The sequence below is a fragment of the Centroberyx affinis genome, unplaced genomic scaffold (assembly GCF_046629955.1).
Source record: "Centroberyx affinis isolate AG114_WGS23_722 - 3 ecotype Tasmania unplaced genomic scaffold, CSIRO-AGI_Caff_v1 ptg005062l_1, whole genome shotgun sequence".
Taxonomy (NCBI): domain Eukaryota; kingdom Metazoa; phylum Chordata; class Actinopteri; order Beryciformes; family Berycidae; genus Centroberyx; species Centroberyx affinis.
Window position 1 is genome coordinate 681,690 of NW_027282497.1, and position 16,283 is coordinate 697,972.

Consider the following 16,283-nt stretch of genomic DNA (forward strand, 5'->3'; position numbering starts at 1 on the left):
GCAAATGTGCCGTTTTGAGTTCAACCCCGGTATCAAATGTTTCCTGTGCTTGGTATGATACAATGTGCCTTTTCAAAGCAGTGTGCCTGCCAGTTGCGCTGTGCTTCAATGTTCACTTCCTCAGCTGTATGTGCCTTTGTGTGTTCCTTTGAAAAATGTGCTATACAGTAAGACTGCCTGTAGACAAGGCACTGCTCAGCAATTAATTATATATATGAAAAAGCTTCTGCAGCCTGAAAATGATGTTGCATTGTCTCTATCTGTCACAACAAGCGAGCATTTGTACATGACCACTGCAAGAATGAAGAATGTCATCATATCCACATTAATTGGCACACACTGTTCTTTTGAAAAGTTCTCTTGAGGACAAAATGTCCACAAAATATGTTATGGCACAGAAGTGGTGGCTCACCATAGTGTTCTCACAGCTGGTTTCATCCTCACTTTTTCCTCTTTGTTCATATTTTTCCCTCATTCCCAAAAAAGTAATGGAGGCTTGCAGTGATTACAAGGGACTATTTTTCTGCACCACTCTTCCGTCCAGCACCGGTAATGACTAAACAGCAGGTGGTGCTGTCTCTCACACCTTCTGTCCCTTATGTACAGTGACAGATCGCAGGTGGTGGTTCATTTGTTTCCCTTTGCCACAGCCTTCTAACTGGGCTTCCCCTGAATATCTCATTAATTCAAAAATGCTAATCTTTCCTCCACTTCCACTCCCTGCCTGTCTGTAAGTCTGTCCAGCTCTGTATTTCTTTTCTGTCTGGTACACTGTCTATGATGACCAGATCTCAAATTTGACAAGTTGATACAGGTTTCTGCATAAATAAAGGAAATGTAAATAGGTCCACTCAACCAACCAAGATATACGGCAATGTTAGTAACAAATCATGGCAGTCTCAGCCAGCAGCTATTTTCCCCATCCAAACATGTAGGCGTGGTGCCTGAGATACTTCCTACTACCACCAACCAAACACCTATTGATGGACTTTCTCCCAGCAGAATGTTGCTGCATCCCTCCAGACACTTGACCCAAGGCCCTATTACAACACTTTGTGTTGGTGTTTCCTTTAATTTGGCAGGATTGGTATTGGATTTCCTGGTCATGTGGTTTTACACGGCAGCACATTCTTCTCTCTCGCTCTCTCTCTTTGCCTCCCTCTCTCCCTTCCTATCTCAGACTGTGGTAACAGACAGCAGGGGGTTGTAGATTTTCTTCCCATCAGGAGACCTGGTCCCATGGGCTAGCAGCTCCTGTATGGTGATCCAGTTGTCCAGGATCCTGCGACTGCGCTTCTTCATGCTCCTGCGGTGGCACAGCTCCAGGATAGAGGTGGGTTCCTGCTGGTTTGTCTCCCCCTGCTGTCCTCCACCACCGTTACCCTGCTCCCGTTCCCGCTCCCTCAGACAGTCCAGCCGGCTCTGCATCATGAACTCCCTGCGCCGGCGCTGCTCCCGGGCTCGCAGCAGCTGCTGCTTGCGCTCCTCCTTGCTCCAGTAGCGGCCCATCTTCATCTCACTCACAGCATCATCATCCGTTGTCATGCCACTGCGCTCCTCTCTGATCTTCATGGCACGTGCCTTTAGGAGCCGGTCCCTCACGGGCCGTTTGGCCACGTAGCGTGAGCCGTCGCTGCGGATCTTCACCTTCCACTCCATGCGGGGGGAAGTGGGCAGGAGGGGAGGGGGTAAGGCTAAGGGTACAGCCACTGGGCCCTGGGGGGCGTCTTTACATGTGCTGCCCAGGCTCATTGGGCTGGCGTCTCCCCCAGTTCCCATGCTACCCTCTCTGGGTCCAACTAGCCACTCAGAGGTGGAGGGAGACCTCAGCTGCATGCAACTCTGGTAGCGCTGGGGCAGCTTAGTTTCATTCTGACGACGGGACAAGTAAGGGCTGTTCTCTGCACTGCGTCCACCTGCCCTCTCAGCTGTCCCATTGGCTTTGGGGTTACGTCTCACCCCTCCATCCGAGGCCCTCCTGGCCCCTTCATCCCGGGAGAGGGACCTAAATTTGGCTCCAGGGCTGGAGGTCTTAGTCTCCGCTCCTCTCCTGTGACTGTTGGGAGAGTAGGGCTGGTTGAGGTTCACCTGTCCCTTCTCCCCTCTCTCACCCCTGGTTCCCCTCTCTCTGTGCCGAGTGGAGGTTGGAAGCTGCAGACTAGCCGAGGGGAGAGACTCTCCCCCCTCTAGGCTCTGTGTAGAGGGTGAAGGGTACTGTTCATTGACCAGAGGGGTGCTCCTGCAACTTTCCCCTCCAGTGTTGTAGGCACTGGTGCTGTCCTTGTCTGAGCGCTCCCTCTCTGGGAGCTCATTAATGTCTGACAGAGCATGGTGACAGGACTCCTCACTGACCAAAGTTCCCCCTGCTCCACTAACCAAGCGTCCAGCTCCTACACCTGCCCCTGCTCCATTCTCGTCCTCTAGAGGCCAGGCCTTCAGACAACGCTCCCTCAGCTGCTGCATCTTCTGAGCCCTCAAGATGTTACGGCACTTAAACTCCAAGTGGCGCAGCTCCTCTTCCAGAAGGGCCATCTCATGCTGCATCAGGCTCTCATTCCTATTCACATCCAGGGGAACACCCACATCCTCTTCAACCGGGCCCTGGCCTCCCAGCAGCAGCAGGGCATTACTGTTCTTCTCATAGTAGCACTTGATCTCCAGGAGTTCCTTGTACCTCTCACACTCCTCCTCGGTGAGCCCAGGCATCATCATCATCATCCTCACAGGATCTGCTGCGTAGCCCACTCTTTCCACTCTCTCTACCTGCTCCAGCCCTCCGCCACTAACACAGTCCAGGCCTAGCAGGGAGTCAGTACTGAACTGGAGGTCCCGGGAGTGCAGCAAGGGTGGGGTGTCCCCACGGCCAGACAAGAACTTGCGCATGCTTCCGGGTGTATTGGTGGCATTGGTGTTGGAGGCACTGGTGTGGTCGTCTCCCAGAAGGTCGTGCTCTGAAGATTCCTCGTAGCGTGTGCTCTCGTCGGTGCGGCCCACCCCACTGTCCAGTTCCTGGCTGTTGCTCAGCACCGTCTGTAGCAGGTCAGGTGAATCCCTGTTCAGGGAGCGACCGCGCCCACCCAGCACACCGCCACCAGCAACACCCCCTGCTCCGGCACCCAGGATGGAGGCGCTGTTCCTCAGTCTGTGGCTGCTGGGCAAATGGATGGCATTGTCCAGTGGCTCCAGTTCCAACTCATCTGGGTCCAGCTGGTTGTCATTCTGACAAGTAAAATGTGTCTCATGCACAGGTTGGTGGAGGTGGAGGTGTTGAGTTGAATGTTCAAGGGACAAAGGAAAATGCATTAGAATGTTATAAATGTTTAATGTTATATATAATAAGACATTCAGACAAAACAAAGGGCCATGATTAATCTTCACTGCATTTTTTGTATTGACAGTATAAAGTTGTGTTGATTTGTATCACTAGATGGAGCCAGAGCCATGTGAGATTTTAACACCATTTTGAGACATTTTGCAATAGCCTGGCTTGTCTCCACTGACTGAACTGTTTAGAGGAAAGAGAAATCACTATAAATCACACGTAGTCTAGAACATGAAGTGCCTGATAGAGAGGAATTCAAATTTTTTTAGCTTTTAAGTTTAGGTAGCAGAGGGTGAAACGTTCATTCAGAGAGATCCAAGCTTTGAAGGGTGGCTAACAACACATGATATTTCATAAGAACTGTTTTTGCTGTTTCTAATTCGTTTACTTTGCCATTTTGATGACAATCCCTGAGAAGCTGATCAAATGTAATGCAAATACTTGAGCTTAACTGGGTAAACAATTCAACCCTCAGAGTTGATCTTGTCTAATTGATTTGCTTTTAATGTGAATTGCTCTCAGACTGCGAGACAGGAGTATTGATTATCTTCATCTTCATTCTTATTCTAACGGCCCTTTTATTTCTCTCTGTCTTTCTCTCCCAGGACAACAGATCAAGCCTTTAATCTCTGCTCCTGCATTTCCCTCTGATGATTCTCTACTCTCTCACTCTGATTCTTAATGTTGGACCATGCCATACCAATATAAATCTTGTCAACCTTTCACAGGTGGTACTTGTGCTCATCTCTCTAAATACAAGGGCATATTTAAATGGAGGAGAGGTGATTTGTTTGTGTGAGTGTTTGAGTGTGCGTGTATGTGTGTGTGTATGTGTGGGTGGGTTGTGTAGGTTTGTGTGTGTGTCTTTGACTGAGACCATTTTAATGAGTGCTCCTTAAATCTGCCCTCTAGCTCCTTCAGTACAAATGTGGCCAGCATACATATTTTTATATTCTTGGTGTTCATATGCGCATATTGTTGCATATGTGTCTGTGAGCTCTCTGCAGCCCAGTTTTACAATGGCAAACAACGAAAATCCATTTGGCTGTGTGTGTGTGTCAAGTGTGTGTTTACAAGTCATTCGGCAGAGGTGTGTATTGTGTGGCGTCCTGCTTTACTGCGTTACTAGGTCCTCATTATCAGCTAGCATCGTGACCTTGAGGGAAACAAAGCAGCGACACATTAGCACTTTGAGTCCAAGCACTATCTCCCTTTGCCTCTCCTCATGTTCTCTATCTCTCTATCTCTCTCTCTCCTGGCGCTGTTCGGCACTATCTGTGTTCTCATCATGTGTTTTCACCTCTTACCTTCCCTTCCTCCTTACACAAGCAGTAAGGAAGGAAAACAGCAGAGCACCATGCTGTTTCCTGTGTCCCCATTTTCTTTTCTCTCTGTTTTAATATGACTGTGTCCTTTCTCCCTCCCAATCTCATGATAATGACTATATGTTAATATACAGTCGGATACTATTTTCACATATCCAGCCATGTAAGATAATTTCTTGGTGTATAAATAGGGAAAGGGGGGAGGGGGGATGCATTTTTAAAGTGAGTATTCAGATTGAGCCTTGCAGCGCTCTCCCCAAAGGCCACATATCCTGTTTCCTCACCTCTATCTCAGGCCGTGCAAGGAGCAGGGAGATATTAGTGCTATCCTCCCTGGTGAGAATAGCTACCGCCTCCTCTCTGTTCTGGATGTCCACTCCATTTATCTGAAAGAGAATGAGGAGAAGAAAATTTAGCTAATGTCAGATAGCACCAAACCCTTTAGACAAGGGCTACGTTCAATTAAATTTCAATTGAGTTGATTCAGGAAATAGATTTTCTTCCGAATTCAAATGCTGAAAAATGTCTCACATTAGATATCATGGGTTGTGATATTCAGCCTCATAGGAAAAGATTGAGAATAGAAACACTATCAGCAAGCAAATTGCCGTTTCTGTTAACATTTGAATATGGTTGAATTAAAAGTGAGTTGACCACAGCTCTATTTGGAACCAAGAGTCACCTGAGGATGTTTTCAATCACTTTAGTGCATACATACAATAATTAGGTAATTATACGAAGTGGAAAATTGGGTGTAGATGCATATATTAAGTCTGTTAAGGTGTAGGAAGGCTCCATAGGCGCTGTATATTGATGTTTCGTTAGTTTGGCTGTTGTGAAGAATAATAACCCAATAATACAGTGTTCATTTCATTCGAACAACAATCAATTGACATTTATCAGGGTTGGACTGCTCGCTCAAGCATACTGTTTAGGAAACATGTACCTGTAGTATTCTATCTCCCTCACGGATGCGTCCATCTATTGCAGCAATGCTGTTTGGGTTCACCTGGAAAAAGGGAGGGGGGGGGGGTTTATCACTCAGATAATAGGATAGAGTATGAGGGGATGGGAAAGTTTTATTGCAAACAAACACAAAGACAAAAGTCATTATAAAGAACAGTGATAGCAGTTAGTCAGGTCTAGCTCATCTCTGTATTTATCATCTTCACCTCTCCTACATAGATGCCCAGGTCCTCCTCATCATCGGTTCTGTAGCACACTGTCAGCCCAAGCTTATCCTGCTGACGAGACTTATACAACTCCACCTCCTGGTGGAGTTACATAAAAGTTAGAGGAGGACAGATAGGGAACAGTGGGGCTGGCGTTATCGTGCAGTTAATAGAGCTTTCTGTACCAGAATTTGAAGAGCAAGTGGGTTCTCACCTCGTATTCCAGCTCATCCTGTCTGTCCACTTCATGCTGAGTGATATCGAAGTAGTCATTGGGGTCATAGTATTCAGGCTCTATAAGACTGAGAATGAGGATATTCAGGAGATAATATTTCAGCAATTGGGGCAGTTTTAGGCTTCAGTTCTATCAACAGAATGGGATGAAACAAGACAGCAGCTGAGTTCTAGCTGTTGACATATTACAGTTAGACATGCTGCAATGGCCTATTAGTCATACATATTCTCTCTCTCTCTCTCTCCCTCTCTCTCTCTCTCTCTCTCTCTCTCTCTCTCCCCCTCCTCCCACTCACAGTTCATTGAGCAGATAGGGCTCTAGCAGCGGGGGTAGTGGAGGGGACGGGGGAGGGTCGGGAGGGGGCGGCGCTCCACAGGGATGCTGGTTGCTCTTGCCCAGAGTCAGCATATGCTGGAAGCTGATGTCTGTTTGGGTGCAGCTGTCTACACAGTCGGCCATCCCCATGGTCACGGCCCCTAACCCTCCGGGGGCTCCCGCCAGGCCCGCCCTTCTGCGGGCCCCCCTCCGCAGGATGTTGGACAGCACGGGGTCCCGTATGTCCAGAGTGGGATCCCCGGAGAGACGGGACAGCTCCTTCCCATTCACCTGGAAAACACAGTGCAGCAGAGATCACACAGTGCAGGAGCAAGAGGGGAAGAGGAAGGGGGAGAGGAGAAGTGGAGTAAATGGACTAAAGGAAAATGGGTGCAGGGAGAAAGATAAAGATAGATTTTCTATATGTAGTTTATACACACACACACACACCAAGAGAAACAAGAGAAGTATACAAGAAACAAAAACAGATATGGAAAATGCGTGGCAACTTTGGAGAGTATGAGGGTTTTAGATAGTGAAGAGATTAACTAGATAGCTGCTGACATGAATAACGGAGAGAGAGGAAGAAAGGAAGACAGACTGACCCACATCAGCAGTTTTTATCAGACAGGCAAGGTTAGTCCACAGTAGTAAAGCCGGCTCACAAAAACACACAGAGCACAGCGGAGGGAACTATACTGCCGCAACACAACAGACACACACCTAAAACAGAGATCTACTGAGGGAGTGTTAGTCAGCCAACAGAAAACTAGAAAAATACACTTCAGCATACATATAAGGTTGGGTTTCTGCAGGCACACAAAAAGCTATTAAAAAAAGAGTTAGATTTCTAAAAGATTCAGACACCACATCACACTGAGTAGCAGAGTGGAAAGCCGTATACTGAGACCTTTAATCGACCGTCAGCGTCAAAAGAGCACAGCATGTTGCTTATGTGACCCTTCTGTGGAGAGAAGGAAAGAGGGCAGGAGAAATGGCGCTGTTAGAAACTAAGTACGACTGAAGGGTTCGGAGAACGGCAAGGGATCCCCATGAAAGCAAAATACTAGAAACATAAAGAGGAGGAGAACCACTTCTAATGCAAAAAGGAAAGTAATTATTCAAGTTAACACATAGATAAAAATGTGTTTCCTTTGAGTGTTAGAAGTAGTTCTCCCCTTATTCCCCCTTTCTTCTTGTGTTTTGTCTTCCTGGAAACCTTTACCCCTTTAAAAAAACCATTTGTACCTATGTGATTTCAAGAAGTTGTTTCCTTTTTGAATTAGAAGTGGTTCCCCTACAAATATATTTCCAATATTTCTAAAAGTGATGTAATGGAGGATAAAACCACATCCAGTTTACTCACCTTTATATTGTGAAATGAGTTTAGCCACCTTTTTGAGCTATATGATGTGAGGTTAGCTATTTGAAGATATTTTCAAGTAAAATAATAGTATTCTGAAAAAAAATTGCTGGGGGGAATTCATAGGTTACGCTTTTCATTTAATAGCAAAACATCACAGAAAATAATTTAACATTGCTGTGAGGTGAAGTGTAGTGGAACATTAAATTCACTCTGATTTAAAGTCAGTCATATTGATATGGGGAATCAGATCATTTTCTAGCTGAGATAGTGTATATGGTTGATAATCCTCCTCTCTCTCTCTCTGCAGGCATTGACATAGTTCATACAGATAGTCCACACACACAAGCACCCCTCCATGTGCTATACTGCCGCTCCGGTTCTGCTCAAAGCCAAATCCTGTGGCGTATGAAATATCTCCCCCCCTCTCTCTTTGTGTTTCCGTCTCTGAGATGTCACCCCCTGCTGGTTTGTACAGGGAGAGGAGGAGAAAGGGTGGGTGAAAGTTAGAGATTATGGAAAATAAATCTGCTCAAGAAATCTGATTAAAACAGTTTTGGCTCCGGGCCGACTGAACCCCACTGGTCATGGTTAAATCAAGCGGGACCTCCCACGTTAAACCTGTGCACTAAAGGGGGAAAGACTCAACCAGTATTCATGCCAGTTTTAACTGAAGGTGGGAGGTTATAGATATTATATTATAGGATCCACTGGGGGATTTAAATGAGCACATATTTCTAGATTTTCAGATGAACATGTCACAACAAATCTTTTTCTTGATTACATTAGGTATGAGGCAGACAGTCACATGATGATGATGTTTGTGTGCCTGAGTGTCATCGACAGTGACAGTTTCTGAGCCAGACAGCCATTGTGTAAAGCGCATTCATGGTGCGCACACTGACCTTGGCTGTCTGCGACTCTCCACATCTTTACCACCCTGCCTCACATTCTCTCGCTCCCTCTCTCTTTTCTCGTCCCCCTCCAGTAATTGCATGTCAAATCAATGTTCCCCTGTGCAGCCAAGCACAAAAACTTTGTTGCCACATTCAGCTCCCATTCCTTTTTTTTTTTTTTTTTATTAGGTTCTCTTTCTCGTGCCTTTACAATCCTCCCCCCGCTGGTCCGTCTCCTCTCCCCCTCCATATCACCATGTTTCCCCACTCACACTTATTTCCAATTTTCTTTCCCTTTCTGTTCTCTGCCTCTTGCCCTGCCCTCTCTCCATGCTCCATCCTCCTCTCTCATGTTCTCCAGACGCGGGTTTTCTTCTTCCTCCATGCTGCCTCAGCAGTTCTGCCTGCCCAGCCCCTTCCCTGGAGATGGCAAAACACGCTCCTCTATTTCAGCCCTTCCTTCTCCTTGCGTGTTTGTCCTTCCTCACTCTAATGGCCCTTCATAAATCTTGCTGTCTCTCTTCCCCCTCTCTTAATGAGTTGCTTCACCTGGAAACAAATAAGAAACTTCCTCTCTACATGGCCTATCAGTGACAGGGAATGAACACTGCGTAGTTTGTGTGTTCATCTGCAGTGTGATGCCTAATTAAAAGGAAACACACCTTACTCCAGAATACATTTTTAGATTAGTTCTCCACATTCTGTACCTCTCTCTCTCCCTGATTCTCTCTCTATCACAAAACAGGAGGTATCTATTGTTCCCTCTGTCCACAGGATGAGTGGGGTGCTGTGTGCTCATGACAACACGGCTCCATTCCCCAGCACAAGAGTGAGAGGTAAAGGCTATTAGGAAATAGCTCTGTGGTCATGAGTGACAGGTCTGAATAAAGAGAGAGAGAGAGAGAGAGAGAGAGAGAGAGAGAGAAGTCTCATTCATTATCAATGAGAGGTGCTGAGATTGCTTTGAAGATGACTTCATACAGGGTAATGGTTGTTGTGTGTTAGACAGCTATTCTGTCCTGACTTAATGGGGAATCCATTACACGCTTACCATGGGCTGTTCCCTATTATCTCTAGGTTAGTAGGTCATTACATACAACTACTGCTCTATAAGCTAGATAAACTACGCAACACTACGTAGCCCAGGGCGTGTGCACATCCCCACACTCCAGACTCCTACTGTATATTTGTGTCTAGAATGGGACTGAAATTCATAAAAGCTGTTCTCTATAGTGGAGCCTCCAAAAATTCGTAGTTGCACAGTAGGGGGTGGGCGGTGGCGGCTGCGGAGCCGAGGGTGGGGGTGATATGGATGGAGATGAAAGAGAAGCAAAGAGTTCAAAGTGGTGAGTGAAAAAGCGAAGGAGAGACAGTGAAGGAGCGCACAGGGAGAGAGGAGGAAGGGAGGTGAGGAGGGAGTAATGAAGCCGGAGACACAGGGAAAACAAGCTTTCAAGGAATTGCCGGGATGAATGTAAATAGCGAGTGAGCCGGCTCAGGGTTCAGCACTTGTATGTAAACACACACACAATGGAACCCCATGGGAAATAACTAAGTGGTTGATGCATAATTAGTTCTTATCTGAAAGCCTTTTAAAGAGCAAATGAATCTCATATGTACAACAGGCTGAGAGAAAAAATAAGGAGGAAGACAAAGACTAAGCAGTGAGCTCACAGTAATATATATATAGCCTTCAGTGTGTGGAAAAATACACAAACAATCATGGACTTAATCTGCAATGTACTTTTATAAACTGTTTTTTATGGTGAATCTTTTTCCCCCAGCATCACCAATTTTTTTTTCTCCAAGCCTGGAATTATGAACATTTCCACAGCGTTCATGTTGAAGCTCCTGCATGACCGAGATTTGCCCCCCACATATTGAATTCCACTTGTTCGGTAATTGATTTTTCTCATCTCCCATGCTTTGAAGGGTGCAGCAGCCACCTCCTCACAAAATCAATTAATCCGGAGACGTAGTTGACCTACTCCGGTGCTAACCCCTGGTTGTTTGATATATTTAAATAGACAAGTAGGGAATGGTGTGTATAAACTCATAACAGTGAGAAGCTATTGATTTAAAAGACGGCTCAAGCGCTCTTTGAAATAATGGGGAAGTTAACAAGCCTCAGTGGGAATATATATATTTTTTGTAAATACCTTCATCAATTTGAACAAAAGATGAATTATCAGCAGAATTTCTTTTGGTGCTGGTGGGAAAAGGGGGGAGCAGATCAGAGGAGGAGAGGTGTTTTGTGAACTTTAAAGATAAGAGGAAGTGAAACCTATGAGATGAAACTTCATTGATCCTCAACCGGGAAATGGTAGCATGTCACAGATTGGATTTTGTACAACCTTACATGTGCTTCACCTTCTCCCTCTCCCTCTTTTTTTTCCTGTCACTCCTGTCCTTGTTAAGTGAGAAATGGGACTGACTAGACATGCAAGCCATAAACATGTTCTCCATCTGCCTCCTCCCTGTCTGGCCTCCATGTCAGTCACACGCCTGACAAGTCTGAGGGTGAAAGAACAGGGACTGAGTACACAAACACACACACACACACACACAGACACCGTATGCTCACTAGCCTACACTTCACCTGAGAAAACAGACACACTCCCCACAAAAAAAAGAAGCTGACAAGCCAAAAGATAATGAGTGGGCTGTCAGGTGAGGTAATTACTGAGCGCTAACAGGTATTTTTGCCTCATTTGAGACATTTAATAGGACAAACAAACACTGAGCAGTCATGTGAGATTACATGCTGAGGTAGTTGTAACTGAAACGACTAGACACTTAGATGTTTTAGACCCAGGATAGAAATCACATAAGGGGAAAAGCAATGAAAGGGAACAGATCAAATTAAGGGTGTGATAGGAGGAAGGGTGATGGGTAAAACGATATTTGGCAATATGATACCAGAGCAAAAGAGTGCACTGCCTGTATGCATATATGCATATATGTATGTTCATGCATGCATATGTTATATGCACACGCATGCAGGACTGCTTGTGCATGAGCATGTGTGTGCATGCAAGCATATATTTATTCAGCTAATGTCAGTCGGTCATTGATATGTATTGATTCCCATCTGTTTGCCCAGTGTGAATGTCAGCATGTTTCTTCATGTCATTGTGAAAAAGAAAAAAAAATCACACACATTAGGCTTGTTTAATGACTTAAGTTGCCATGGAAACAGTCTCCCTTTGAAACCTGCTTTACAGTGATGGGGAGAGAAAAGGGAGGGAGAGGCTGGAGGGCTCCGGGGCAGAGGTTTAGTGCGTGTGTGTGTGTGTATGTGTGTGGGTCAGGTGCATGGTAAAATGGATATGTAAAACGGAAAACCTTGCTTAGAGTGGTCGGTGTGCACTAGGATCTACAACTGACTTTGTAATTCATCAACTGCTCTACAATAAATCCCATTACTTGAGGCTATGGAGGCAAAATTGATCAGACACATGCCAATGGGTGTGTACCAACCACCACTGTGCAGTGTATGTGTAGCACAGGCCCGATGTATAATGCATGAGATATATTCCTTTGGCAAGAGAGCCAAGTGTTTTGATACAGACAAATTTAACAGCCTGGTTTTCCAGCCTGATGTAAACGTAAGCTGTTTAACGCCGTATTTATTGTCTGAAAAACACAATTAGTCAGTGGACTGCGTCTAATTTGGAGGTGTAATTACGCATGTTCGTTAAGGAAAACGGCACAAAGCTAGGAACCTCAAAAGAGACTAGAATAGTTGTGCAAAGCCATGAAATGTGGGGAAAATGTAATTACATGTTGCTTTTTTTTATGATGAGACACTGCATACCTACATATTTTCTTTGGCATGGTGTTTGGATTAATCAGCCATCTGCACAGCAAGAGACGCTGTTTTTGTCATCATTCCAAGCAATAACACAGATTGAATTTTATGGAAAAAATCAGCATGAAAACTGTGATTACTTCAGAGCTTTAAAATTCTTGCACCCTGCAATTTTACCTGGAAATGTGTAGGCTACTCTTGGTATTTTGGATGGTTTGCTTTATACTTCTTTTACATTTACTTCTTTTTATTTCATAGACTATGGCTTATGCTTCATGTGTGAGACCTCCAGGTTTAAGTCGATATACGTTCAAACCAATATACCCCTTGAACGCCAGTCCAAGCGCTGGCGCTGGTTCAGTACTCCATCTGCATTTTCCCTCTGTCTCATGCTTCTCTGCTCTCAGCCAAGAATGAAGTTTCAGGCTTATCAGACCACAATATACGCAGACATGCTGCTCCACCACACCAAGGTATCTGCTCCTCTCGCACAACCACCGATCACACAGTAGCCCTGTATACAACATGACACCCTCTATGCAGAATTACCATGCTCCAGTTCATGGGACATGTCTCCTGCCTCAGTCCCCAGGAATCACTGTTAACCCCCGCTGCTCCGCTCCCCACCGCACCCATCTGGAAACCACACGGTTGTATTCCAGTGGGTCTGCGCTGCCTGTCGGAGCTGAAAACATCTCCGGGGTTGCTGGAGTGACAGACACCCAGGGGCGCAACCTCTGGGCACGCTTGACTTCACATTGGTTGATCAGCAGAGTTATTTGATTTCCACTTTCAAAGACTTTGACCTGCATATGGTCAGTGTCATTACTGCTGACCCCTGTTATATGGGGGTCACTGATTATGGAATGTGCCGCCTCTGGTCTCCCTCTTATCATATCCCAGACTACACACACTCGCAGCCTCTCTAGCACTCCACCCCAGGGATATGTGAAGTCACTCAAGCCTCTATATTCATCCCTGCTCTATGAAGCGCTAAAATCAATTACTTCTGTCGTCTGAGGGCAAACAGCAGAAAAATAGCCCCCTCCATCTCTGACTCTCCATCCCCCATTCATTTTCCTATTCCAGTCCTTCCCCTCCTTGACTCATTACTGTGCCCCTATCTGGGCTCAGTCTCTCCCCCTGTTGTTTTCTCTCTTGGCATTGCCTCGGGCACCAGATGCAGCCCAGTTAACTGGCCCAGACCCTGACTCCAACGTGCAACAGAGATTCAACTGAGGCTTCTGGTGCTACAGATACTGAAAATGTTGCACTGCATACCCACGAATGCTGAGCAGTTTTTATGTCTAGTAAGCACTGGACTTATTTTGGTATCACATGTATCATCGAGTCACCAAGCAGAAGCTTCCTTAGGCGCTGCACAGCCAGATGAGCTTACTCACGTACAGTCTGTGGTCCCAGTTGGCCAGTGGTACTGAGGCAGTAACCGTGGCAACCCCTCTCTCCCATAACTCTTTAGCCCAGCTATAACAATCCATCCATCCTCTCTCTCTCTCTGCACCACTCTACTTTCTGCATCCCAGCGTATCTCTCTATCTTATGCAATTTAGCTCAGCTCTACTCTCTTTGATCATAATTATTATAATCAGCATGAAGTGTGGTTATCATAATTATCAGTATTATCACTGCATGATTATTTGAATACAGCAACTAATAGGCTTGCTGAAGAGGTACAAAATGATTTATACATTATTTTCTAGATTAATTTCTGTACTATTAGAAATATACACCAAAAGAAATACTTGTCCAATTAGAAAGTAGGAAAATATTTCTTTCAGAGGTAGTAGTAGTGGAGCTTGTAGTATTTATCCTGAGATATATATTAAATCCATCCAACATTTTATTTACTTTTTACACTTTATAGGTGGTAATTTCTAGCTTGAAAACTAAACAAATTAGTTTTTCCATTTAATTACCTCATATAATGTCATCATGGTTTTAATTACATGTTTCACTTTGAATAATTGAGGAATTACCTGATGATTTTATCCTTGACATTTCCATCAATACCTTTAATACCTGTAGTTAATATATGCATGATTTGTTTGGGATTATAAAACCGCTGAAGGTTAAGAATTCATATGTGGACTGTTTGAGTTAAATGAGTGTGTCAACATGATGAGGTCCTGTTAATTACTGTGTCCATTTCCGCAGATAATAGTGCATGACATTATCACAACAGCTACTTTATGATTGAAATGTCATTATTAAGGCACAGCTGCATCAGTATGAGAAAGGGACAAACCCTAACCCGAGTAAAGGTTTTAAAGAGGAAAGACAAACAAATACTTGTGCTTAAACACTGAAAGGGAGAGAGAGCAAGAGAGAGAGAGAGAGAGAGAGAGAGAGAGAGGAAAGGAGAGAGAGCGCTCACCTGGAACATGACCCTGTATTGTTCCTCAGGCTTTTGAACCACACACATGTTGCACCCCATTGTGGCGTTTGACCTGGCGCTGGACTGTGCAGGTCCAGAACCGCCCCAGCAGACCAGATCCCACACCAGCACTCTCTCGCTCTCTCTCTCTCTCTCTCTCAAGGCCTTTGTCTGTGGCAGTGGGAGAGCCCCACCCTCATTCGCAGGGCTGGTGGTATATTACACTATTCCTTCTTCAGAAAAATAGACAATGCCTCCCTCCCAGGGAAGGTTAGAGAGAAATACACAGAGGAGTTTAACTGGCTGTGTCACTGTTCTCCTCTTCTCATCTGTTTCATTTGAAATTCAAGTGTCATAATCCAGACGAAATTCAAATGTGTAGATAATAGTCTCAGAGTCAAAAGTCCATCCGTCTGTTTCTGTCTCCATCGCAGGCAAAAACTGCTTGTTTCAGTTCATGTGCTTGGTGTAGGTTCAGTTTATATATAATACCACACCATAATATTTATCTTTGGACTGTTGTGTAAGAGGAGGGATGAGAGCAGAGTGAATGAGATGACAGAACTGGGGAGTTGGAGAAAGGATGCGTGCAATCGTTCTGCTGCTTTGTGCTATAGTGTCATTAAATAGATTTGACAGTTACCTCATACAATTCAATGCTGATCCAATGAGTTGTCAAACATGATCACACAGCATGCATGGTCTAACCCTCCCTTGCGCGCTCTTTTAAGTCAAAACCTGTGCCGAGGATACAGCAGGTTTTCCCAGCAGAACTCTAGCTGAACTCGCCCACGCTGTTCCCGAGTTTTTACACTCGGAGCGCTAATCCTCCCAACAGCACTCTTTCACCGAAGCACTTTGAAAGTTTCAGATACAAACAGCGCAGCTATCAAAGAACTCGCCTTGGTCCTGTTTTTCTTCCCCCTCTTTCTCTCTCTCTCTCTCTCACTCCCAGTCCAAGCTTCCCACCTGCTACTCCTCTGCTTTCCACGTTCGCTGAGTCTGGCTGCTGAGATAACTTCAACCACACAAAAGCCCTGTCAGGACACTCTTGTCCCACTCTGGTCCTTCACCTCAGGATCAATGCCTGCTCCTTAATGTTTGGGGTCATAGGCATTTCCTAATTTAACTCCATTGACGCTCGCCAAGCGGAGAGGTGGGGAAGGTTGGGCGGTGAAAGGTGGTGGTGGTGGCGGTTGCCCACTGAACCATTAAGCAGGATCTTTAAGCCCTTGCTGTGGAGCTAAGATAAGCTGTGTGCCAGGGAGACAAGACCAAAAAAACACGCACACCTGTACAAGCATCAATGAATGGCAACAACACACGCTTCTTTCAACTACAAGGCCTGCTACACACCTAACCTGCCAAACACTCCGTATCTGTCAGCAGAACTGCCACCAAGGAGTAGTCTTTTTCACACCGCATGTCCAAATACCAACGACATGTGAG

At 45.4% G+C, this 16,283-nt stretch overlaps 1 protein-coding gene across 1 annotated transcript; it reads right to left on the minus strand.

Moving 5' to 3' along the window:
* Nucleotides 1-1,176: 1,176 nt before the first annotated feature.
* Nucleotides 1,177-14,894, minus strand: LOC139666565 (PDZ domain-containing protein 4-like). The gene is made up of 8 exons (XM_071545834.1): nucleotides 14,835-14,894; nucleotides 5,820-5,918; nucleotides 5,594-5,656; nucleotides 4,932-5,033; nucleotides 2,395-3,219; nucleotides 2,135-2,343; nucleotides 1,801-2,050; nucleotides 1,177-1,716 (listed from the first exon to the last, which is right to left on the minus strand). The coding sequence occupies exons 1-8, from the start codon at nucleotides 14,892-14,894 to the stop codon at nucleotides 1,177-1,179; spliced, it is 2,148 nt and encodes a 715-aa protein (XP_071401935.1).
* Nucleotides 14,895-16,283: the final 1,389 nt, after the last annotated feature.